Genomic DNA, 24,249 nt, shown 5'->3' with positions numbered 1-24,249 from the left:
CCCACAACTGGGGGTTGTCTGCTGGGAGGGGAGGGGGTGTCTGCATCCACTGGGAACTGGCATAGCCCTGGCGAGGCAGGTTGGTGAAGGAAAAGGGACAAAAGGAAGGAGGAATGAGAATGCGCGTACCCACGGCCATCAACTGCAAAAACATGTTTTGTGGGATTGGACTGAAAGGAAATGCAGGGGAAATTGTACAGACAGCACTTAGGATGGGAGACATTCATGTGGAAAGCACTGGATGGCTGGTCTCCTCTTGTATCAGACCATGTGAAGGAAGTTACAGCTGAGATAAAGAGAAAACGTCATATTCCAAATGAGATTTTTCTGAGAAAGTGAACAAAAGAACAGGCAAAATTAGTAACGTGCTGATGTTACACCTTGCCATTGAAGTGAAGGCAGCATGAATATGTAGGCTGACTTGTTGCCTCGTAGCTGAGAAGTCTCACAGTCAGTGTCAGTGCCCATTTTGCTGCACGGTAATGACAAGGTTCAGGTGGGAAAATCAATCAGTCCACACAAACCTACCTCACTTGCTTTGATGGGGGGACAGAAAAAGGTCCAGGGAAATACGATGACCATGCTCACTGGGGCCTCAGGATATTCCCTACTCAAATACCCAGGTTAGTACACATGGTGCTTGCTAGGATAGTGCCATACACTGCACCTGGGCAGCTAACAGCATCATCCTGGAGCCGATGGCAATGGGAAAGGGGTGTGAATTCAGCCATCACCTATTTCTGGGGGCAATAGGTTGGTACAGCTCTCCCTGACCGTGCTTGTATACCCCTCTGACACTGGCCGCCGTGGGTAGGGAGGGTGGAGAAAGCAAGGAGTATGACTTGGGGGTAGAGGAGAGGCGGCAGCAGACACCATGGGTCCGGATTTCAGTGGGGATTTTGGGACAGCTCCTCACACCATTAGTCTCGTGAATGCTGGTTTGTGGGGTTAAATACAAGGTTTCCTATTCGCAGGCACAAAAAGGAGGGTACCACAGCCCTGGAAAGGATGCCCAGTGCACTTAACTGGTGTGTGTCTCTATATATGTGACATATAGCATAGGTCTAGTTCCCAAATCAGGAGTTACAGCTCATGTGTTTTTACTGCATAAGAAAAAAAGAAGGTATGAGACATGATGCAGTGTTAGCCTCATGTCAAGGGAAATAATCTCCTCCTGTGAAGGGCCCTGGCTCAAGGCCCCAGTCCACAGCCGCTGCAGAGGCCATGGAAATAAGCTCCTTTTGGAATTGGCAAATACTGTCTTGCTTTTCTGCTTGAGGGGGAGGGAAGAGAGAAACTCGCCTGGTGCTTTGCTCTGCTGTGGGTCTTGTGGTACCAGGTTTAATAAAGGGATGCGTAGGAGGGAGCGCAGAAGGGAAAGAGAGAGGAGGAAAGCAGGCAGGGGGAGCAGGCAGCTGCACTGCCAACAGACAGCACCGGTCTGCAGCAGGGGGTGCCAGGAACAAGATGGGGGAGGCAGGAGGACATCCAGCCCCAGGTCTCCTCTGCTCTGTCCTCTCCTCTTGGGAGCAAGAAGCAGAGCTGGCCCCAAGGAGCTGACAGCCAGGCAGCGCAGAGGCAAAGCCTGACCATCCCTTGCTTAACATCTGTTAACAGGCCCTCAGGGTGCTGTGTGCTGGCATGTTGTGCCTGGGGGGTGCCCCACAGGGGTTGCCAGCATTGCCCTAAAAAGATGGTGAGGCTCTCACCCACAACAGGATGCAGACATAGGAGCCTAAGCAAAACCCTCCATGCTTTTGTCTATAAATCACAGTGCATAAGAAATTATTGGAAACCAAAGCCTGGCCTCTGCCATGGGCTTGTAGTCCCATTTGCTCCCTCAGCAGCAGCCCCTGGGTCTTGGGCTCACCAGTGTGGCCCTTTGCAGTCAGTGGAAGCACAGAGCCTCATGTGATGCAACAAGTGAGATGGATAATTATGGTAAGAAAACAAAAGAGATTGCACACCAACAAAAGCAGCCCTGGGAAACAGTTTTATTGCTTACAGAATGCTATGGATCTTGTTTAGTGAGTGCACTTCCCGTGAAATGCAACTGCTCCCACTGTGGTTTTAAACTGAGACCACCCTGAAAATGAAGGCAGTTTCCATTAAATTGAATTACTTTTCCCTGAAACTGGCATGGCAGTGGTAACGTTGGTAAAGAACAATAGCTATTAAGTGAGGGCATTATTTATATTTTATATTAAATCACTGTTATTTCTATTATGAATTACATCATGCATGCATGTCATGCTGATTTACAGTGATAAAGCCTCAGTTGTGATCACTTATTGCAATGCATAAGCAGAGCATGAAATCCACAAGGCACAAATGCACAAGCAACATCGCATTGAGCTCAAATCAATATTTGGATCTAATTTAGTATTATTGGATCTGTTGGTGTGACACTAGTGGTGCTTTTTCAGTGTCATTTGTATGCCCATCACCATTGTAACTCTGAAGGCTCTCTGTCTCCTCCACCCCACCTTTCCAGTGCTGTTCAGAAGTGGTGAGACAGGAAGCAAAATAAGAAGGAACCGAAACACATCGTTGCACAGATCTGACCACAGAGATGCAGTGCAAAGCAGATGTAACGTCCAATGAATGACTCAAATGCCTGAAGGCGAGACCCTCAGCAAGGAGAAAGTGGGGTTGCTAAGTGCAGAAGGCAGCAAGGCTGGACAAGCATCAGTGTTGCAGGAGTTGTTCAGGGAAGGTTTCTGCTCTTGAGGATGTGTTCCAAAAGCTGTTGAGCTTCTTGGAGCCCATGGGCTGCTGCCACACTGAGGAGTTTCTCCACTTCCCTGAAGGACATGAAACCTTCATCAGGAAAAGCTAGGAGGAGGTTTGATTAATCTCTTGCTAAATTTTATTTACCCAGGCTTTTATAAGAGTACCACAGCTACTGGGTCTGAAAGCATCTGTGAATGATCTGGTTTTCTGTCTGGTTTTCCTTGTGGTCTGAGTATGTATGTTTTGGGCTTGGTGATTTTTTTGTCTTAGTAGAGATGCATTTGGAGCTCTTGAAAGACATACTGGTTTTACCACTCAGTACGTGAGTCTGCTTCTTCACATGATGTGCAGCAGAGATTGAAATGAAACGCCATGGCTTTGACTCAAGGGTTTGCACAGACACTGGGTTTTCTTAGTCTCAGTTAGCTTAAGACTGCTCCCTTCAACCTCAATTTTAATACATGGAGTAAATATAAAAAAAATAAAACAATTAAGAAACAAACAACAAAAAGTCTGTGTTTCACCATGATGGGAACCCATTGGTTGTTTTAGCGTCACTTAGCCTCAGGATGAGTCACCACGCTCATACAAAGCACAGGGCAAGTTTTCTTTGGCTATGGGCCTTGCTGGGAACTTCTCACTGACCTCACTGGACAGGAAGAAGAGTAAAAGGAGGCTCCCCAAAAAAGAAAGACAGGTCTTTGCAGCAGAAAATTTACATATGGCTTCAATATCTCTCTATATACCAGTATGGGTCTTCTCCCTTGCCTCAGCTCGGAAACCACCAATGGAAATGCATATGTAATCAGACCACAGGTATTTTAGGTACCATGTCACCTAATTCTTAAAATTTCATTGGGCCAACTGTTTGGTCTTTGAGTTTGCTTGCCACAGACAGGGCTGCATTACTGACAACATAAGGAGAAGGCATCAGAAATGCTGGAATAGCTTCATGTATGGAGTACCTACAGCACTAGGTTTCCCTCCTCCCCAGGAGGAGCTAGGAATGCAGCTGTAATGGAAAGGAAGAGGAATAGTTCAGGTTACCCTTCTTCAAGTGCCACAGTCATATTTCTGAGTGCCCCCACAGCCAGGTTGAAGGAGGAGTGGGGATGGCCCTGCCCCGCAGCCCGCCTACATGGGAGAAGACAGGAGCAAAGAAAGTGGTAAGAGAAAGAACAGAAGAAGAAAACCTGAGTTTGAATGTTCTGAAGCAAGGTAAGAGCAAAGAAGGAAAAAGACATGTATAAATCAGTGTCCTGAAATGCAACCCCGTTAAAATTTTCAGGCTCTGATTTGGGAAACATCCTTATTCAGAAACATACCAAAGTTTGAGCATTTGTCTAACATGGATGTCCTTAAAGACACCTTCTTGGTTCACAACTTCTACTGTCAAAGGCACACTGAAGTTTCAGCCCTGAAACTCCCGCAGCTTGATGCTGTTGTACACCTTGAGCAGGCACAGAGGAAACATCTAGCATGCCCCACCTCTCCTCTCACTTTCTGGGTGGCGCAGTAACTTTCCACATCCTTCATCCTTCCTGTTTCTCAGCAGGAGCAGGAGGATGCAAGCCCAGGCTCCCACCACAACTGTAACCACAGCAGGTACCACAGCAAATGCTCACGCTGGGCATGGCTGTCTTGCTTACGTGGCAGAAACCTCTTGAGAGCATGTGCTGAGAGCAGGAAATGAATACGCTGCTGTAGTTTGGTTTTACGTTGTCTCATCAGCTCCTAGCCCTCTCCCCTCCTGTGCCTGAGCATTTCTCCCTGTGGCTGACTCTGTGGCTCAAGCCTCCCCAAAAGGCTGTACAGCAGCACCAGCAACCTTCTGCACTCTCACCACCAATATACTTACTTTCCTCATGCTGATTAAAGAAGCAGTAATAGCAGATGGGGAAAGCAAAGTAAAGCATCTGACCCCCAGTGAAAAGTCAGGATCTCCTGGTCCCCCTGCTGCTGCCCCACACAGCTCCCTCACCCAGCACAGGACAGCTCAGCACAGGTCTCTCCTCAAAGCACTGCCAGCTCTATTTCCTCCCCCCTCATCACAGTAGCCTTTCCCCAGGAGAAGGCAATTTCCCATGGCAGGAGTTGGGTTTGGGGGTTTTTTGCACCTCACCTGAACCAGTGCATAGCCATGACCTCGTTTTTTTCCACTCCAGCTCCTGGGTATGAGACAAGGAGCAAAGTTACAGTTAGAATATAAAGTACAATGCCTGAAACCCAGCAGTGTGGTGGTGTACCACACAGCGCAGAGCCACATTGTGCTTCTGGCTTATACCCATGCATATGCTAGCAGCAAGTTAGCCACAGCTTCAGAAATATTACCTTGCAAGTACCTCTGTCCCAGGATGTGCTGGGCATTGGGGTACCCCAGCCGAGCGTACACATGAGCTACATGGAAATGGAAGTCCTCATAGCACAGTGGGATGTAGAGCAGGAGGAGGCCAGCAGTGATTACAGCTGCCAACTGTAGAAGAGAGGAGCAGTTGTGATGCAAGGAGAAAAAGAAGCTGAGGACCAGCTTCAGCAAAGATTTAATCCGAGCTCTGAAGCCTCCTGAAGCTATTCCCCACAGAGAAATGGGAGAAAGATTCACACAACTACAGAAAATCAAAGTTGCCTTTGATAGAGCTGGTTCCAGCATCCACTGAAGCCAGCAGAAAAAGCACCACCGCCAACTTCAGCAAGCAGCTGACCTGAGTTATATCCCCTTTTAAGCTCTGCTTTCCTTTGCTCAGCAAAGGAAATTACAATCATTTCATGTTCTAGTGATCCTCTTGAAGAAAAAGAAAAAATCATAAGGTGCCACCAGGTTTTTACAGGCAATTCATCAAGGAGGCTTGTCAGAAGGAGCTTCATTCCCTGGGCAGCCAGGTCCTCAAGTCCCCTGCTGCCCATTGCCAACTGCAGCATCGCCATACAGATGTGAACACTCTTTTGTGAACATCCCTTTTTCACTCTGTGTTACAGTGAGGACACATCACCAACATCCACACCTGAAAGGAGAATAACCTTGGATCTGAAACACTTCTTCAATCCAAGGTATAAATCAGCAAAAAGTCTGATGTACTGCACCAGGAGGGAAACAAAGATGGGAGACCAGAATTGGACTGTTTGCTTTCTGGTGCCAAATCGTATTTTCTTCATTCAGTGAGCTAGCTATTAGCTTCCAGTGAGAGGATCAACTGCATCTTGGCAGGGTCAGAGATCCCTGACTGGGGAAAGAAGAGCAGGGTTAGGAAAAGGCTGTAGAAGTCCTACACAAAGCCTCCTGCCCTTGCAATTTACCAAAGCCCTTTGCCTCCCCATAGGGGAAAACAGCACATCTCACCAATGGCACCAGCACTACAGAAGGTAAAACTCTTTCCTATTGCCTAGGGAGATGGAGGTCAGGTACAATTGTGGAATGAAGACATGGGTCTTTGAAAACAACACCAGAGGGAAGTGATGAACAGGTTTCTCAGTGTGACCCTGTGCTTGGGTCTGATGTTCACAGGGATGTGCTGAAGAGCCTGCAGGCTCTCTGCTCACCACTGTCCCCCTCTTGCAGATGCAGGACCAGAGCAGACACAAACATCCCCATTTCAATGGCCAAGTAGGAAACAAGACCTGAGGCCCAGCCAGGTGACCACGGCTGTCATAGAAGAAGCACTTTTTCATCTGGCCATAATTTATTGCTACAGATACTTGTGAATAGTGGCTATAGTGTGTATGTAGGTTTGTCACCATGCCATGCTTGGAATGAGCCAAGAGAACAAGAAGCAGCTGAAAAGGATGACAAAACACAAAAGCTTTAACAGCCAAGGGCTCCTCTGGCTGCTATAGGTGGTTTGATGTGACTGATACATATGAGTGCAAAAGCCAACTCCCCTTCACTGGGGGGTATGGCACATGTTGTATGTGCAGACTATTACCAAGCAAAAGGCAGATTTAGGTCCTGATCTGCTTCTCAGCTGTGTGTAGAGCTGGAGGGCAGAGGTGGTGTGGTGCTGGTGGGGGCTCCTGCACCCACACACATCACAATCAGCTGAAGCAACCACAGGAGGCAACAGGTTGCCAAGAGCTTGTTATCTCCTAATTGGAACCCAGGTCATAGTTCAAGCCCATCTCTAACAAGGATTACTGAATGCTGAGGACTGAATGAGCCTAGTTAGCTAATTAGGCTAAGCAGATAAAATAAGTAAGCAATAATGACATGCAAATGCCCTATGTTTGATTTCCTGGTTGATGAGCTTAGGGATGTAGGAAAGACTTGATGTTCTGCTTAAGGATCCCAAAATTTAGCCCATACAATGCCATTGCTTAAACAGGAATGATTCCCAGATGTTTTAACAAAAAATAGCTCTCTTGTAATGCAACGGGGACCTGTGGAGCCTGAAAGCACTGATGGGTATGTAAATCCCTGTAAGCCAATAGCAAGTTCAAGAGGAAGTACAATTCACAGATCAATCTGGTTAGTGCTGAATGCTTTTGCTCTCATTTAAGATGAGGAAATGATACTTCTGAAAAAGATTATGATGGCTAGAAATATAGTAAGTGCTTTTTGCTGGAGACATGGCTGATGATAAGGTCCAGCTCAGGCAAAGCTGAATGCAGACCTCTGGTGAAGGGCAGCATTTCTGAAGCAGAGCAAAGGCTGCTGAGTAAGAGACTCGTTTCACACAGTGACCATGTGCTGCCTAATGCTGTCACTGTGCTATTTTGTCACTTTTGCAGTGGCTGGGGCTGGAATATGTCAGGGAATGTTACAGAAGGTTACAGGAGATAGGGTGCACAATGCTGCTGGTGTTTTTATGAGTGCAGCTTTGGGAACTGAAAGATGCTCACATTGGTGGCATCTTTATGCTCTATGCGAGGCTACCTGAAGACTCAGGAAAGGAGTGAGAAATGTGGGTTTTGGGAGCAGCTGTTTCTATAGCAGATCTGCTGCACCTAGTACATATAACAGCAAATTACAGTCTGTTTCTAAATGAAAGGGGGAGAGAAATTGGTGGGAAAGGTGCTATAGGTCACAGGGGAAACCTCTACAGCCAGGCTATGACCATACACCACTGTCATGGGTCTACATCCTGGTGTGAATGCTCCCTGTGGGACATTACCTCTCCATGGCTATGTCTGTGATGATCAGACATCTGTTGCTGGCAGCCCCTGCCCTCACTGCTGTGGTGACACTGTGTCTGGCTCCCGCAAGATGGGTGGTCCAGGAGCTGCTGGATGTCTGCTTTTTGCCCCAAGCTGGGTTTTGCAGAGAGGCTTTTACTTTTGCACTTGTGTAGCCACTGTCAGATGCAGCAAGTAAGATCTTTCAAAGGCCAGCACCAGGGACTGAAAGCACAGTGTACCAGCAGTCCCCAAACCAAGAGCTCCTCAGACATCCAAGCTGAGCAATAAGCATTAGTCTGCCTCAAATGCATGAATGTGGAGGGCTTGTTGCATTGCCCCATGCAGGGGAGGGAAGTGGACTGCTGGCCTGAAACCATCTTTGCTGATGGACCCGGTTGTTCATTCCACCCTTCTCTTCTATAGTGACTCATTCTGAAACTGCTTTGCATGTTTCAGACCTTGTATCATTGGGGCTGCTCTAAAGCAAGAGGAAGCCCAGAGGTATGGATTGAGCTATGCTGAACAAGCAGTTAGGGAGTCAAAGCAGCCTGCGTATGAGTATTTAATATGCATACGCATATTAAGTTTCCTGGAGCAGCTTTGGCATCTTGCCTGCACCATCACCCATGTGCCAAAGCCAAATAATCAGGATCAAAACGGTGATCAAGGGGGATGCCTAAAAATCCCACCCATAACGATTGTGCTGGCAGATGCCACATTACTGTGCACTAGTAAAAGTCCCCACTTCCCAAAGTCTGCATTCCAACAATATGGTTGAGTCCTGCGTTGTATTCTCCATGCTGGTGGGACTCTGCAGAGGTTCTGGTGACATTGCAACCACATCTGGGCAAGGTCATGGTGCTGAGAAAGGCATTGCAAGACTCATATTTGAGAGGCTACTGTGTGCAAACAGCTCCCTGTGGCTTTGACCCACCTTGGCTTCAAGGAGCCAGCATTGCATCCTGGTGTGCCCAGACACCCCAGTGCCAGTGCTCCCACCCTGAGCCCATCCCACACTTACCTCCCATCTGCTCCACACCAAGCTGGGGGAATGGGAGTTCCCACTCCCTGGAGAAGGATTTGCCCGGCAGGTATCAGCACTGCTTCTTTCCTCTCGTCGCTGCCACACTGCAGGCTTCCTGTCCCGCATCTCTCCCTCCTACAGGAGGTCTGAGCGCCTTATTTTAACCTGGTCTGCTCCCTGTCTCAACTGGCACTGCCACTGGCTGGACAAAGGCTTCCCTGTCACCATCTCTTAGTTTTGCTCCTGATTTGTGGTTGCAGTAGCCCAGCTGCTTCACCAAGATAAGAGGGATGGATATGCATCCCCTCTCAGAGTCATAGAAAAGAAGAAGATGCTCCTGCCAAAACCCTTTCAAACCACTGATGTGGTTTTGTTTCTGTTTTTAGTGTTCACACATTCGTAAATTCTCTGTGCTACAAATGTTCAGTATCTTACCTCAATTGAATGACGTCCATGGGCACGTGGGGGCTGATTTGTTGGATTTTGGACAAACACAAGAACACACAGGCCCAACCCCAGGTGAGAAAATTAGAAGTGGTGCAATGATGTATAATCAAGAAATTATCAGAACATGCAGAAGCCCCAAAGAATTCAACAGGATGGGATTTTATTTTTTTTTTAAGCTAGAAAAGAGTTTATTTGTTTGATAGTCATTTCATAGCTGTATAAACACACTTCTGTTCATCTGCAGTAACTCCACCTAGTGACTTTCAGACACAAAATCCCATTTTGCTTTCACATCTAAGAAAACATCTCTCCTTAACACAAGATCCCTAATGCATCTTACCTTTCCAACTCTGAAGTTCTAGCAGAGGACCTTAACTGGATGGCCATCAGATGAGGTCCTTCCCTCCCATGTGAAGCATTCATCTTGCCTGACTGCCTGACAGTAACAGATAAAATGTTTTCCAATTTTACAACAGGATAAGTGCTGTGCTTTGGTTTTAAAGGCAACCCCATGCCCAAGGAACAAGGATACCTCTTTGGTGGTGATGACTCAGCCTAAAAACCTTACTGAAGAGGAAACCTTTCATACTGTCATCTTTTATTTCTTATGTTATGCTGCCACCATTGGGCCAGTTCTATTTGTTCAATCACAGGCCCGTTAAGGTTGAAGAGATCTATCTTCATGCTTCTGGTCAAAGAGCAAACCATTTTCACAGTATATGAAATTTAATTGGACATTAACAGTTGTACTGCAGGATCAACTGCTTCCAAGTGCAAACCTCTGCAATAAGGAAACTAAAATAACTTAGAGATTTCCAAAACAAACCCAGATCAGAAGAGAAGGATCTTCACTGCAGCAAGGAGCAAGGAAAAGATGAAAGATGGTGAAAGATGCCCTTTTTTCTTTTTTTTTTTAGCTACAATTATTAGAATTTAAAGATAAAGGGGAAAAAACCAACCAATAAAAAATAAAAAAAAAAACAACCTCTCAAGCAATCATTCTTTTTGGGAATAAGACACCCCATAGCTGCAATCCCAAACTCTGGCAGAAGTGAGCTCCTGAGTTATTCTTATCACTGTTATAAAGGCATATTGGTAATATTTATATTCGTACTGATACCTTGACTAGCTCAGTGAAATTGGTACTTTTCTCAGTACTTGCAGTTCTTTGTTACAGAGGATTAAACCCAAGAACATGTTATTATTAATTATGAGTTATTAATTGAGGACTATGCCATTGCTACCTGCAATAACTTTGGCAAGGAAAGAGCAAGAACCCCAGTGAATTTTCTCTCTGTTCTTCCAAGGGGCAGATAGCATTTCTATTTTCCCTTTCATCTTCATGAAACAAGTTGTGAAGAATCACTTCCAGCTCCTGCAAAGGAGTATTTTAACTGAAAACATGGAACTGGCCACATTCAGGCAAACACTACTTTTGTCACGTTTCTTTTTTCACATAAAGGATTTCTCTAATAACACCGTTTCTTTCCCTCCTTGGTGCATTGGCATGGTCAGGGATAGAAGCGCTCAGATACTCCACATCGATTGAAAGGTAGCTGTCAAGTGCTGGAAGAAGAATGGGTGGCTGTGGGTGTGAAGAGTTAATAGAACAAAGTCACTGTTTGGGAGAGCTGGTGACTAGACTGAAGTCCCACAAAGAGAAGAAAGTATTTTCTTTTCAAAGGATTGCACTGAAAGCCAGATGTGAAACACTGGGTTCGTCTTCCCTCATTTGATTTTTAATGTCTGCTCCTCTTTGTTCCAAATTAACTTAAACCTTTTAGTAAGCAGACTGACTGAAGAAGCACACACTTATTGAAAGAATTATGTTATGCATATTATTGACAGAATGAACTGAAATAAGACATGCTCATAGCACCCTACCCGTTCAAATCAAAGACAGTGCCATCACTACATCAGATGTAGACTGTTTACAATGCAGGCTTAGTCTGGGAGTGATAGTGAAATAAAAAGCAATTAGCCCAAAAGTTTTTTCCAGGTTGCTTTCTTAGGAAAAGAGATTAGTATAACCAAATGCTACAACTGGTACAAGCTTGTTTAGTCACAGTGGCCTCTGGGCAGAGGTATCACATGGCAAAACAGATCCACCCCAAGAGTTCCTCAACTTGAACGCAGTTGGAGCAGGTACTCCAACTATAAAGCATATGGCTTTATAGCACCACACAAAACTGTGTAAATATTACTTCAGTTACTATCCTAAATGGAGCTCAAATAGGGCGAAGAGGGAGGACTTAGGTATATAGCAACAACAAGAGAGTGGGGAAAGGTAAGTTTCTGCATTAGATGATAGGAAGGATGAGGGTAAGACGTTCTGGCTAGCACTATCTCTGACAGACTCTTGTTTCATTTTGCCTAACTAGCTATAGTTTCTTTTCACAGCTGGCTAAACAGGAACAAGATAAAAATCTATTCAGACTAGACATTATGACACTATTAATAGCTGATACAAAAATGTACGATTCTGTGAGAACACCACCATAGATATGAGGGCAATCCAAGACTCTCTGAAATCAGTAAGCAAATGTTCTCTGCAGATCTATTAGAGAGACATGCAAAGCTGTTTCCAGATATCAGATTAATAAAAGTATCTGTTAAACCGAACAGTTGCATCCATTCGTCACTGCATACAACACAACCATGAAACCAGAGAGGGTATGATTTTCCTGAAGCCAAACACAGCAGCCAGCAGAGAGATCCAACTGAGCAGAATCCTGTTATTTGATAGAGGTCCTGCAAAAGGGCAGCAGGGAAGCTCTCTGCAAAGGGAGAGGACCCCAGGGGCAAATACAAGCCATTTGTAACTGATCTCACCACAAAAAACAGAGCCTAAATGAACATAAGTGGTGATTACAAACTTAAAAACCCAGCAAACTAAATTACTCACCTAAGGGGGTGTTAGGTCAAATTTAGACACACTAAAACCTCTGACTAAAACCAGCATACTAAAAATTAAGCTATCTCTGAGTAACTGTCACCTAAAAAGTTAAATTCCTCAAATGCCTTCTCCTGTGTGGCTTTAAAGTTCCCCAGATACTCAAACTTGTATCCCAGGAATATCATGGCAGGGCTAAGCACCTAGGCATCTAGCTCCCACATAAACTTGTTCAGGATCCAGAAACTGCAAAGTTCCCTGAGGGATGCGATACAAAGAGCTTTCTGGAAACGATTCATCCATTAGTCTACTAATGGAAGATGATCACTGCCACTTCTGCAGAAACTAAAACTTTGTGAGAGACCAAATAATACTGTGTTCATAACCTAATAGTGAGGGGTGAGAAATGGTCCCTGCCTTACAGAATCTCTATATTTTGGAGGCAAGTGAAAATTAGTGTTAGTCTCCACGGAAATTGTATTAAGTAGTAGACAGAGTAGAAAGGCTAGTGGCACTACATCCCAGTGCTCCTAACACATGTTGAAAAACATGCCCTGAGAACATAGCCAGGTGATCAAATGTCCTTAGCTACAACTCTCTGCTCCAAATGTGAGGTAATCTTTACCCAGTAGCTCCTGCTGCAGAGCTGACTGCCTCTCAGTGAGGACCTGCACAAATCCTGCTACAGCTAGACACAGCACTCAGTTAGAGCTGGCCTACATACCACCAGCACAGCCATCCAGCTTCACAGGGTAGGTGTGAAGCGCCTGCTGTCCAGGGCACCATATCAGCAGCTTGTCTGCTGGATTGTGTGTGATGCTCTACAGCAAGAGGAGGTCAGTCACAGAATACGTAACACAGACAATGGTTTAGTACAAATATATCTTGTAATAAGGTGCATCAGAAAAACTTAATACTAATACACAAGGGCTGGGTAAAATATGCAAAGCTCTTCCCCCTTTGGCCTTCAGAGATAATAAAAAGATGCCCCAGCACACCTCAGCACTGAGACAACAGGGCATGAACACTATTGCACAAGTATCAGCAATTCCCCTTCTAGACACACTGCATGACTGAGTCTTCCCTCACCGGGTTCCCCATAACCTTTCCTTTTAGAGGAGTTTTTCACCTTAAAAGGACCTATTAACGTTAACTGGACCAATAAAAGCCAATTACTCTGCTCTGAGTCCCTTGATGTGTGTCTTTCTTCTCTCCCATGAGGTGGTTACATTATAAAAACTGAATAAGACACTTGGGGGTAGGCTTGGGGTACTGGTTTCATTAGGGTGACTGTGGTGGTAAGTACTCCCTTGGTGGGATTGAGGTTATTTGTGCTTACAGCTGCATCTGAAGTTCCTTTGGGGTTGGGGTTGTTCCTGGTGTTCCTAAGTTAAATTTCTCTCTTTAAATATCAGGGGGCAGGTTGTGCTTCTTAGAAGCTTGTTAGCTAGCGTAGGATGATCTGGGGCTAGTTTCATGTACCCTACCTGACATGATCTGTTTGGTAAATATACATCCTTGCATTAGCATAACCTTCAGTGTTAGACTGCCTTGCCTAACCTCCCAGGTGTAGGGAGCCATGAGTAGCTGAAAGCATGCAGGCAAAGCAAGCTGTTGGGGAAGCTTGTGTGGGAAGCAAGGAACTTCTGTGGCAGGGACTATCTTCACCTGACACGAGGCCTTTCTGTTTCACTTCCTAGCCCTTCTGTGGACAGAAATCAGGGAGAAAAAAAAAAACCGGTTTTCTCCTCCTACATCTCAAATGCTGTCCCCAGAGAGCCTGTAACCTGCAGTTTGGCTTCTCTTCCCTGTAGGAAAAATAACCAAAATGGGTCCTTGCTGTAAGTATTTTGGATAGAAATATTTTTTTTAAATGGCAAGATTAATGAAATCTTAACTTCAACAGGCTTCTGTAAAACCTTGAGTTTTACTTTTAAACTGTAAAAAAATAAATCCAAACTCTATTATCTTTTTGTTCACTGAAGGAAAGCATAAACAACTAATGCTTCAAATAGAGCCACCAGACAGTTACATAAAAACAAACCACCAGATTCCTGCATGTAGGAGTGTCTGTTCTCAGTCTAGTCCTGCCTCACTCTCTATGTGCCTGGAAGCAGGTCTCCCTGAAGCTAGGGCAAAATGTACAAACTGAAGCTCTAGTGTTGAAGGCATTGATGACGTGGCCTTAGGCTTCCTGGAGGCTGGAGCAAAAGCTCTTTTGTAAGCAGGACACCAAATATTTGGGGTCAGCTTTAGGAGCAGAAGAGACACAAAGTTTTAAATCCTTCCTATTTCAGTGAACAGCTGGAAAGACCTTGAAGGGCAGCTCTAGGGACAAGCACATACCCTCCCATCTTGGCACTCTATTTTGCTTGTTGCAGACCTGAAGAAAGTGGGAAAGGTATGGTAAGGAGAGTATCCTCACGAAAACTTTATGCCCTCAGCTCTATTTCCCGCTAAATGTCTGTCTGTAAGAGTACTCATCATGCTTAGGACCCTTTGATATCAGAGAAATACATACATGAATGCCTACTGAGTGGTAGTTTTGTGATTAGATTGGTAAATTGCGTGACAGAGTTTTACTACTAAAGAGGTACTCAGCCATTGAAGGGCCAGAGTTTCTCCCTGAGCATATTGCATACTCACAGATGAATGGGGTATCTCACAGATAACAGAGAAGTTACAATGAATGGTAAGGAGGAGTACAATGAATTGCTACTTTTTTGGAGTTGAACGAGGTGGGTCAACTGAGGTTAAATATATAGGCTACTTTATTCTTAAGTAGAAATAATGATGCTGTATTGAAAATGCCATGTGGGGCTTCATTTCAGGGAAATACAGGCAGGGATTTGAAGTGCTCAAGCTAAGGACATCTGCCCTGCATTAATTAAATGTTACAGTTGGAACCAGCTTCGTGATGAACAGATTTTACCGATAGTGTGTTAAATATCCACCGAGACAAATGGGTCTGAGGCAGAGCTGCCCTTGCTAATCATGTGTCTCTTGCATAACACGGAGGCAAAAATAAAAACCAGTGCAGCCGTGTGGAGTTGTTGGCCACGCCGGCACTTCCCCACCCCCAGCACCATGAAGAGTAATTGCAACTTCACCCTTAAACGGCACTGGGCAGCCTCGTGTCTTCGCTAATGCAGTGCAATAGCTCCTCATCCCGAGACCGGGATGTAATCTCCTTGAGGCTGCTTCTGAGATGCTTTGTGCACTAAGTCAATTTACTGGGGAAGGTTTCAACCTTCCCCAATAAAGTTAAAAGTGAATCTACATCAAGAGGAGTAGAAGGATAGACAGAGCAAGGCTAGGTGCAAGGAATGGCACCCAGCAATAAACAACCCCTCACAAATGCCTTGGGTCGCTCGAAGCCTGCACGCAACCACGCTTCCCACTGCTGATCCCAGCAGATAGACGGTTCTCTCCCCTTCCTGGGCGTGGCGAGGCCGGTAGAGCCGGGGTCTCACGCCTCAGTTTGGGGGAAGCGAGTGGTGGCTCGGCAGGAGCGGCTGGCTGAAGGCCAGTACTGCGGCCTGCGGGCAGGGCCGCGGCCCCCTCCAGGTACACGCGGTTTTTATTCTATTTCATTTCCATCAGACTCCAGCTCTCAGAGGGCAAGACCCGCTGCCGGAGACTCGTGAAGGGACCCTGCCGCCCCGCACGCTCGAAAGCTCCCCCCCCCAATGCCCCGATCGCTGGCGGCAGGCTCCTCAGTGGGGAGCGCCCCATGCCAACCCAGGCAGCACCGCCGCAGCGGGGGAGCTTCCTATGTCGGGACCTGCAGGGTCTGTGCCTCCATCTCCCCGAAATAACGGCGAAGGGTGGCCGGAGTTTGAGGAAGCGCTGAGCAGACAACCTCGATAGTCTCTTGCGCACACATCCCCCCCTTCCCCCCGGGAATCAAACCCCCTCACTTCCCGAGACGCCTGTCCCTTTAAATAGAGGCGGGGCCTTTGGCGCACTCCGCACCACCAGACTGGCACCACCCCGCATCGCCATTGGTTGTCGCTGGGGAGAGCAGCCCGCCCCTGCCCGCAGCGATTGGCTAGAGGCGAGGCTGTGGTACCCGGATGCAGGGACGCTAGGCGGTTATAAAGCGCCGGGGGAAGGCGGGAGCGGGCGCAGTTTGAATCGCGGCGGGTCGGGGTAGGTCACTGTTGTCGCTCGGGCTCCGTCAGTGAGGGACGCTCTCGTCTTCTATCAGCCCCTGCGCGGCGCTGCCCTGCCCTCTGGTTCGCGATGGTGAGGAGCCGCGGGACCACCCGAGCGGGCCGCGCTAGTGTGGGAGGGGGGATGTAGAAGAAGGGACAGGGATCAAGGTTCATTGCGCCCTTTGGTGTGAGGTGGGAGTGCGTGCGACGGAGGGGAGCGCGGGCGGGAGGGGGGGAGGCGAAAGTGGGGGGGTCTCACGCGCACTGGTGGCGCCGGGGAGAGGGAGTGGCAGCTGCGCATGCGCCCGGGAGGCCGTCTGCCGCTAGGTGTAGCGGGCGACGCGCACGCGCCTTGGTGGCGCGCGTCCTTCCCCGCGGTGGAGAAGGACGGAGTGGGAGGGGGAGAGAGAGGAGGAGGGGCGCGCATGCGCGGTAAGGTGGTGCCGTCAGGTATGGTTCCTCGGGGGAAATGGGGATAGTGGGGTTGGCGCAGCCGTTTTTACAGGCCTCTTCTCGTTGCCAGGCTGGTGGTAAAGCTGGGAAGGACTCTGGAAAGACCAAGACCAAAGCAGTGTCCCGTTCTCAGCGGGCTGGACTGCAGGTGAGCAGGGACTGGGGCATGCATTAGGGAAAGTCAGATCAGCCTTCCGTGTCTTGGTTGGTTGTACCATGTGAGACTTCTACAGTCTGTCTCTTGGTTGTCCGTAATGGTGTGAGGGTCTGTTTAATCCTTGAGGTTGATGTCTGGTTTGGCTTATTTTTAGATATTTTACAGATCTGTCCAGGAGGGAAGAAAACTTCGTTGTGGTTGTACTGTTAGTGGTTAGAATTGTGATGTAAACTTGGCATACCGTGTCCTAAGTTGGATTCTCAAGTGTAGCCTGTACTTCTGCCACTAGGGTTCTGTTGCCCAGCATGTGGTTTTCTTTTTCTGTCTTCTTTGTCATAGCCTGTTCATACTTCTGTTATTTTCCAGTTCCCTGTTGGCCGCATCCATAGGCATCTGAAGTCTAGGACTACCAGCCATGGACGTGTAGGAGCCACAGCTGCTGTGTATAGTGCTGCAATCCTGGAGTACTTGACAGCTGAGGTAAGGTTCCTGCAGTGGATGCAAGCAAGTTGGTCAACTCCAAAATGGCATAATGATCAGAGCCTCCTGTGTTTTTGCCAGTTTGGACTGGGCTATGAACTCCTTGCTTTGAGACAGTCTTAAGTGGATGCACTTAAACCTTGTGCTGCATTTCTTGAAGCTCAAATCACTGACTTGCAGGAAAGATGGAAGGGTGAAGTATTCTACAAATTGTGCCAGTATACTTGTGTCTGTTGTAAAGCTTAGTCTATTCTTGGAAAACTAAATGCAGAGCTCTAAAGGAGGAACCCTTTTGAAAAAGGCATTGTTTGCCATCTTGGTGGTCTTGCCAGTGTACTTGGCCATGCAGTTGCTCTCACTTTGGTTTGTGTAACTGAGTTTAAAGTTGTCTTGTCCTCAGGTTCTGGAGCTGGCAGGAAATGCATCCAAAGACTTGAAGGTAAAACGTATCACTCCCCGCCACTTGCAGCTTGCGATTAGAGGAGATGAGGAATTGGATTCTCTCATTAAGGCAACAATTGCTGGTGGTGGTATGTAAATCTCTTGCTGTTTGTGATGGGTTGGGTGGCAAGACCTCTTACCAATCTAGAGGTTGGTTAATGCTGTTGCTTGCTTGAAGAGCAGAGTTTAGGAAAACTGAGAAATAACATGGTCTCAATTGTTACTGTTTCTTAGGTGTAATACCGCATATCCATAAGTCTCTCATTGGAAAGAAAGGACAACAGAAAACTGTCTAAAGGATACCAGGATTCCTTGTTATCTCAGGACTCTTAAGTACTTAATTGTCCAGTGTTGGTGATTCCAGTGGACTGTATCTGTGAAACACAATTTTGCCTTTTTGTAACTTTGAAAACTGAAGCTCCCTTGAGCTCTCTAACAAACCAAATTTCTGCATTGAAGTCTTAACCGTATTTAAGTGTTACCATGGCTTCAAAGAAGCTATTGTATTTGTAGTGAGTTCTGATTGAGCTGACTGGTTATAGATTGGTTTAAGTAAAGGAAATGTTTGGTTTTGTACAGACTTTTCATCCACTAGAGTGGAAATATTCAATAAATGTTATGTCAAGACCTGTCTCTTGTCCACTAACTGAAAAATACTTGGTCTCAACTACACAGCTCTGAGTTGCTTGAAGAATATGCAACTCTGGTGGTCCTGGCAGCTGTACTTTGGGTGTGGAAACAGTCCTGGAATGTTGCACTTGGGAAATGCCATTCAGTGGAAGGCACCCAGGTTTCATCCTGCCAAGTTACACTATTGCCAGCTGAGCCTGCTGTGCAGAGTAAGAAGTGCCTCTAGTAGGGCAGATGTCAGGTTGATGCTACTTTAAGGCCAGTTTACTTGATGCCAGCCTGCATAGTGAAGAGCTTTGTCATGGAGGGGGAAGAAGGTAAGCTGGATGGATGGTGAAAATCCTCAACTTCAGCTGATGTTCTTTATGGTAGAGCTGGACTTCTCGCACTATTTCTTGTAGAAAACCATAGAGAGACATGCATAAAAGCAAAGGCTGTACTGCAGCAGCCCTTCCTGGCTCATATAAACTTTGAGGCAGAGTCCAAAACCTGCTCCCAGGGAAGCAAATAGCTCTGTCCTGGTGTGGCATTTCCCACAGGTCAGCTTTACCTCTACTGCAGTCTGAGCTGGAAAGCGCGTGGTTGCTGTTTGGAGCACCTGCTAGTGGTGAGTGTTTAAACTATGGGGCTAAAGTTTAAGGAGGGTGTGTTGAAGTCATGGTTTCTGCTATACAGTAGCATCCATCATAGCAGTAGAATAAAGGGGGGTGGACACATCTGTAGGTTCTCCAGCTCTCTGTAAATCCAGTTCTCACAGAGAGGGTCTGCATGTGACTGCAGTGGGGAAAACCTCATCCTTTTTATGGGGCAAGAGGTGCTGTAGAGAACAGCTCCTGTACCTGAGGGCAGCAAGCTCTGCTTTCCACAACTGCTCTTCCAGCAGTAAAATACTTAAAATGAGGATGCTAAACAGGTTATATTGCTTCCCTAACCCCTTTCAAGTAATACTCTATGCTGCAGCACTGTAGCTGAAAAGTGTTGACCTAGATTGCAGGTCTTGGTTAGACATATTAGCTGCATTTGTCCCCTGGAGCTGTGGTGCTTCACTGGGGCAGCGCTCGAATGCTTTCATTGCAGCAACGGGTGTGATTGATGTTGCTAATAATAGGCAGCCGTTACAAGGTGCTAGCTGGCCCCTTCAAGCATAGGTAATTAAAGAACTACAGCTCTCGGGCTCCACAAAGGCTGCAGCAGACCGGCGGTGCTGTGCTCCCTAGGCCGCAGTGCAGCGATAGTCCACGGCCACCCGCCCGGTACTTTTCCATCCTAGACGGCTCCCGCAGGCTGCGGCCGGGCAGCAGTGGGGCCCCGCAGACGTGCGGATGGGCGACAGCGCTCCCGACAAGGATAAGCCTGCTGCTGGCTGCAGCGTAGATGCTCCATAGGGCTCCTGATAGGGCCCCGGGGCCGACGGTGGGACGGGCGGGGAGCCCCCGAGCTCGCGAGGAGGCGCATGCGCGGTAGCGTCCCGGAAGCAGGCGGCGGGCCGGGCTGGCTGCCGGGGCCGAGCGCCGCGCTGGGGCTGCGGGTACCGCCGGCGCGGAGTGGCGCGGCGGGATGAGCCTTGCGGAGTGAGGGGAGTCCCCGCCCGCACTCCTGCCCTCTCCGCTCCTCTCTTTTCTCTGCTCCGCCCGGCTCCGCTCTGGCTTCAGGCCCCTTCTCTCTGCGCTGCGGCGGGCGGAGGCGGCGGAAGGAAAAGCCGATGGAGGGGAACCGGGACGAGGCCGAGAAGTGCATCGGGATCGCGCGGGAGGCGTTGGAGGCCGGCAACCGTGACCGTGCTCTCCGCTTCCTCGGCAAGGCCCAGAAGCTGTACCCGACTGAGACGGCCCGAGGTGAAGCTCGGCCCTGTTTTCGCGGCCGCCCCTCCTCCCCTCTCCCGCTGCCCTGTTCCACCGGGAGGAGGGGGAACTGCAGCGACGGCAGGAGGGAGGGGGATGGAGGGTGTCTCCTCACCCTAGGGAGACGTTAACCTGCGCGGCAGCCACCTAAGGCTGAGGCGAGGGGACCCTTCACGCGCGTCCTCTGTGCGTGGCCGGCGCTGTCCCCAGAGCAGCCTGGGCTGGGGGCTCAGGCTTGGGGAAAAAGGCTGAAGTGGTGCTTAACGTGCCCGGGAGGAGCGCTCAGGGCAGGTGGATTTCCACCGCTAATGCACGGCTCTGGCGTCAGGCGGCGGCGGTGGGGGGGGGGGGGGGGGGAAACTGGGGCTAGCTCCCTCCTCGCCAAAAGGGCTCGTTCTGGGCCTGCCCAAGCCCTCGCATGCATTCCCCTCTCCCTTTGGCCATCAATATTAGCATAGCCACGTAGACTCTGTTTAAACCCGATGAACAGCAGGACAGCTCAGGCCCCGGTCCGAGACAGGCTAGGCTGGCGTCTCTTCTGTCACTGTGAATTAATCCTAGCTAACGGTTTGCAGTAAGAACTGCAGCTCCAGACTGGGCATGTCTTCATCCTCTCGTTTACTTCTTGTTTCGTTTCTCGTTGTACAGTAACTACGTAGGAATTGTGCACACATTCAACTTACCTAGAGAAAATGGGATAGGTGGCTCCCCCCCCCATGACTTTATTGGCTCTCCAGGCACTTCTGTGCTGAAACTTGACACATGATTATCTGCCTAGCAAAAGGTTTTTAGAAATTATTTTTTAAAAGGAACAGTAGCAGGATTTCAGTGTATACAAAGCTGTTACTTGTCTTGGAGTTCTGTTACATAGTGTCAGAACTCAGCTCGAAAGTCCTTTGAATGCAGCAGTGACTTGTTGCCTTCTGGTTCTCATTGTCTACACCATGGAAGGAACACGACAGACTCATTGCTCTATAATGACCTAAAGGCCTCAGCATTTACTATTTTTGGAACATGTCTTTGGGGTGAAATTCTGGCTGGAAGTGTTCTTTGCTGTATTTTATTCTGTAGTAAAGCCTTTAAGTTAGGTGAGCAGATTCAGTGGAGCGTTTTCTGACCTTTATCTCCCAACTACTTCTATGCAGACAATAAACAAAAGTCTCATGGGTGCTTTTGTTTTTTGTAGTATAGATTTTTGGGGTGTCTTTTTCTCTCCTGCAAGACAGGATGGATGTTGCTGGTAAATCACCTGGAGGAAGGTAACCATTCCTTTAGATCAAGACCATGGTACTGTTTATGTTCTTGCCACATTACATACCTTTCTGAAAGAAAACCAAGCAGAAGTGTGCTACATTCCCCTAAATTTCTGCTGCTTGAGAAGATGATATGCGTGGAAATAATTTCAGCTTTTTGGAAGCAGGAGGCAGGAAGGCCAAGGCTTTCAATCCAGCTTCTTCCACCAAAGACAGCGAATAGCTGTGTTTGCTTCACATAGCTTTATCATTTTATACCTCCAAGATAAGAGTTACAGTAGTTTTCTGGATTTTTCCAGAAAGAAAAATCTCCAACTGATTTATGTTTTGAGCATTTGTGTTTGTCGGTTGTTTTGTTTTTTTTTTCCTTTTAAGTGGGGCTGCTTCTACATAACCACTATTGTAAAGTATTCAGTGCAAGAAATAGATAGCTAATTAGGCTATTGTCTGTAGGACACTTGTTTTATTCACTGTGGTTATTAGCAAAGTGTGTCACAAATGAGGTGTACATCTGGTGAGAAGATGGCCTTGTGGTTAAGGTAGTAGACTATAATCTGGGGAACTGTGTACTGAAACTAGATGCTTCACAGTATTTCTCTGACGTTAAGTCACTTCACTCAGTTTCCATTAGTGATGCCTAATTGTGCTTCATTTTTCAGATATTCAGCTTGAAACAAGGGCCTGGTTTATGGAACTGGTGGGCATTTAAAGCTCCATCTGAAGCTAATGAGAATTGCAGATGCCCTAATACCACTGAAAAAAAAAAAGCAGGCCCTAGGCCTGATTTGAACTGGGTACTTAGAAATTAGGGGATTCTGTAAACTTGTGCTTCAGTTTTCTAGCTGTGGAGGTTGATAGTTCTTTTCAACTCATCCCATTTCCTCCCAGAACAATACCAACTCATTGATTCCCCACCCCCAAGTTCCCGAGGCACTTAAATAGCCCTGTTAAAAGTCCAGTAAGCTGCAAGGACACAGAATGTCCTCTTTTCCACACTGGAAGGTGTGCAATAAATTAGAACTGGCATTTTACACTGACTAAGAGAAAATGAAATTACTGTTTTCTTATATCACTGTTGGGTTTTAGATAAATTAAGCAGTGGAGAAAGGAAACAATATTTCATGATTCAGATAATTAAAAATGTGTCATAGCATATACCAGGGAGAAGGAAACAATTAAGGTTTTGGTTCTAACACAGATTCTTAATTTACAGTCATAATGTTTTGGAGTTGTATGGTGATAGGACAGTATGGTGCAGCCCCAGTTGTCACTGCACTTGCTTACTTTCTCTCTGGGGTATGTGTTAGAAGGTAGTTCATACCAATTTCTCACCAAAGTCACAGATCCTTCATATGTTGTACCTTTTAATATCACTTTGAGAACAATTGCCCACCCTTTCACAACTGATCTTCCATCAGTGATAAAAGCAGAGAGAATGGTAGCACTGAATCTTTTACTGATGCTTTTTCCTCCTGATGTTATGGCAGGTTATAAAAGGACAGAGAGTAGGTTTTAACTGTTGTCTCTAAAACAATACCATGTGTGGTTTGGTTTTGGTGGCATTTGCATTTAGTGTGTTCAGCACTAGTTCAGTTATCAGTGTAGTTTAGTTTGCTAAACAAAGCTTCTGTCTGAAATACGCTGACTGCAGCAGTGCTATTTTAAGGCTTTAATAGTGTAATGTAAGGTCAGTGCTTATTTAATGATATTTAGCTAATGACTTCATAGTAGCAGTGGTCATGTTGATGTCACTTTGCTAGAAAATTGTTTTACAATTCAAAACATTGCTTGATTATGGGTTTTGCTAATGATCCATCTTGCAACTGAGTGGAAACTAGTTGTTTGACTGGATAAAAAAGTAAGAATTGATTTAAAGATAATAAAGGAGAAGATCTTTTTAAGCTTAGGTGTCATTCTGTTTGGAGTTGAAAGCAGAAAATTATATGAAGGACAACTTTATTTTTCAGTGCTGCTGAAAATTTTCTTGGACTATTTCTGATACTGCTTTTAAAGCCCAAACTCTGTAGGAGTATGTGAGCTTAGTTTTTCAGGCTGCTGCATTAGTACGAATTCTGAATTAAATGGTTCTTCCATTAGTCAAAGTGGGGGTCATGTTCAATGCATAATGGAATCAAATGCAGTGCAAGGATCTTTCATTCAGCAGCAGGTAACAGTACACACAAGAGAGCCTTCAGACACACTGGAGATAAGATTCGTTGTCTTACCTGCTAACAAAATAAGTCTTTGGTTCCTTGTATGTCCTAGTTTTAAACACCTAAATGCACAGTGAAAGTTTTCTTTAACACACTGCTAGGACTGCAGTTCCAGCAGTGGTTTTACCACCAGCAGTTCACAGAAGAGTCAAAACAATGTTTCTGAATATCTGAACTGTATCTTTTATTTGAAGAAAACAATGGCCCCAGACCGTTTGTATGGTTTTCTTTTTCAGTGTAGAACAATAGCATGTTTGTATATTCTGTGTCCTGCTATTTTAAAAGTTAACACTTAAGGTTTTGATTTTTTTTATTATTTTTTTGCAAGCATGCTGCATTGTCCTCTCAGCAGTGAAGCTCCATTGTGTGGATGAGAGCTCCGAGGTGATTAGGAAGCAGTGATGTTGAAAGTGTAGTG

General features: G+C 46.7%; 2 protein-coding genes across 2 annotated transcripts in view; both read left to right on the top strand.

The window, feature by feature from the left end:
* The first annotated feature begins 16,274 nt into the window (after positions 1 to 16,274).
* On the top strand, positions 16,275 to 18,522 carry H2AZ1 (H2A.Z variant histone 1). The gene is made up of 5 exons (XM_005148652.2): positions 16,275 to 16,454; positions 16,887 to 16,964; positions 17,340 to 17,453; positions 17,854 to 17,983; positions 18,129 to 18,522. Exons 1-5 carry the CDS (start codon positions 16,452 to 16,454, stop codon positions 18,188 to 18,190), a joined length of 387 nt encoding a protein of 128 aa, XP_005148709.1. The 5' UTR covers positions 16,275 to 16,451; the 3' UTR covers positions 18,191 to 18,522.
* Positions 18,523 to 20,025: 1,503 nt separating this feature from the next.
* DNAJB14 (DnaJ heat shock protein family (Hsp40) member B14) overlaps positions 20,026 to 24,249 on the top strand; it is a 28,760-nt gene continuing 24,536 nt past the window's right edge. The window contains exon 1 of the mRNA XM_005148653.4: positions 20,026 to 20,359. Within this exon, the coding sequence (XP_005148710.1) occupies positions 20,227 to 20,359 (133 nt within the window). The 5' untranslated portion in view covers positions 20,026 to 20,226. The remainder of the gene's footprint in view (positions 20,360 to 24,249) is intronic.

This window comes from Melopsittacus undulatus, chromosome 7, assembly GCF_012275295.1.
Source record: "Melopsittacus undulatus isolate bMelUnd1 chromosome 7, bMelUnd1.mat.Z, whole genome shotgun sequence".
NCBI lineage: Eukaryota > Metazoa > Chordata > Aves > Psittaciformes > Psittaculidae > Melopsittacus > Melopsittacus undulatus.
Note: the sequence above shows the minus strand (reverse complement) of the source record. Positions and strands in the feature narration are given on the sequence as shown.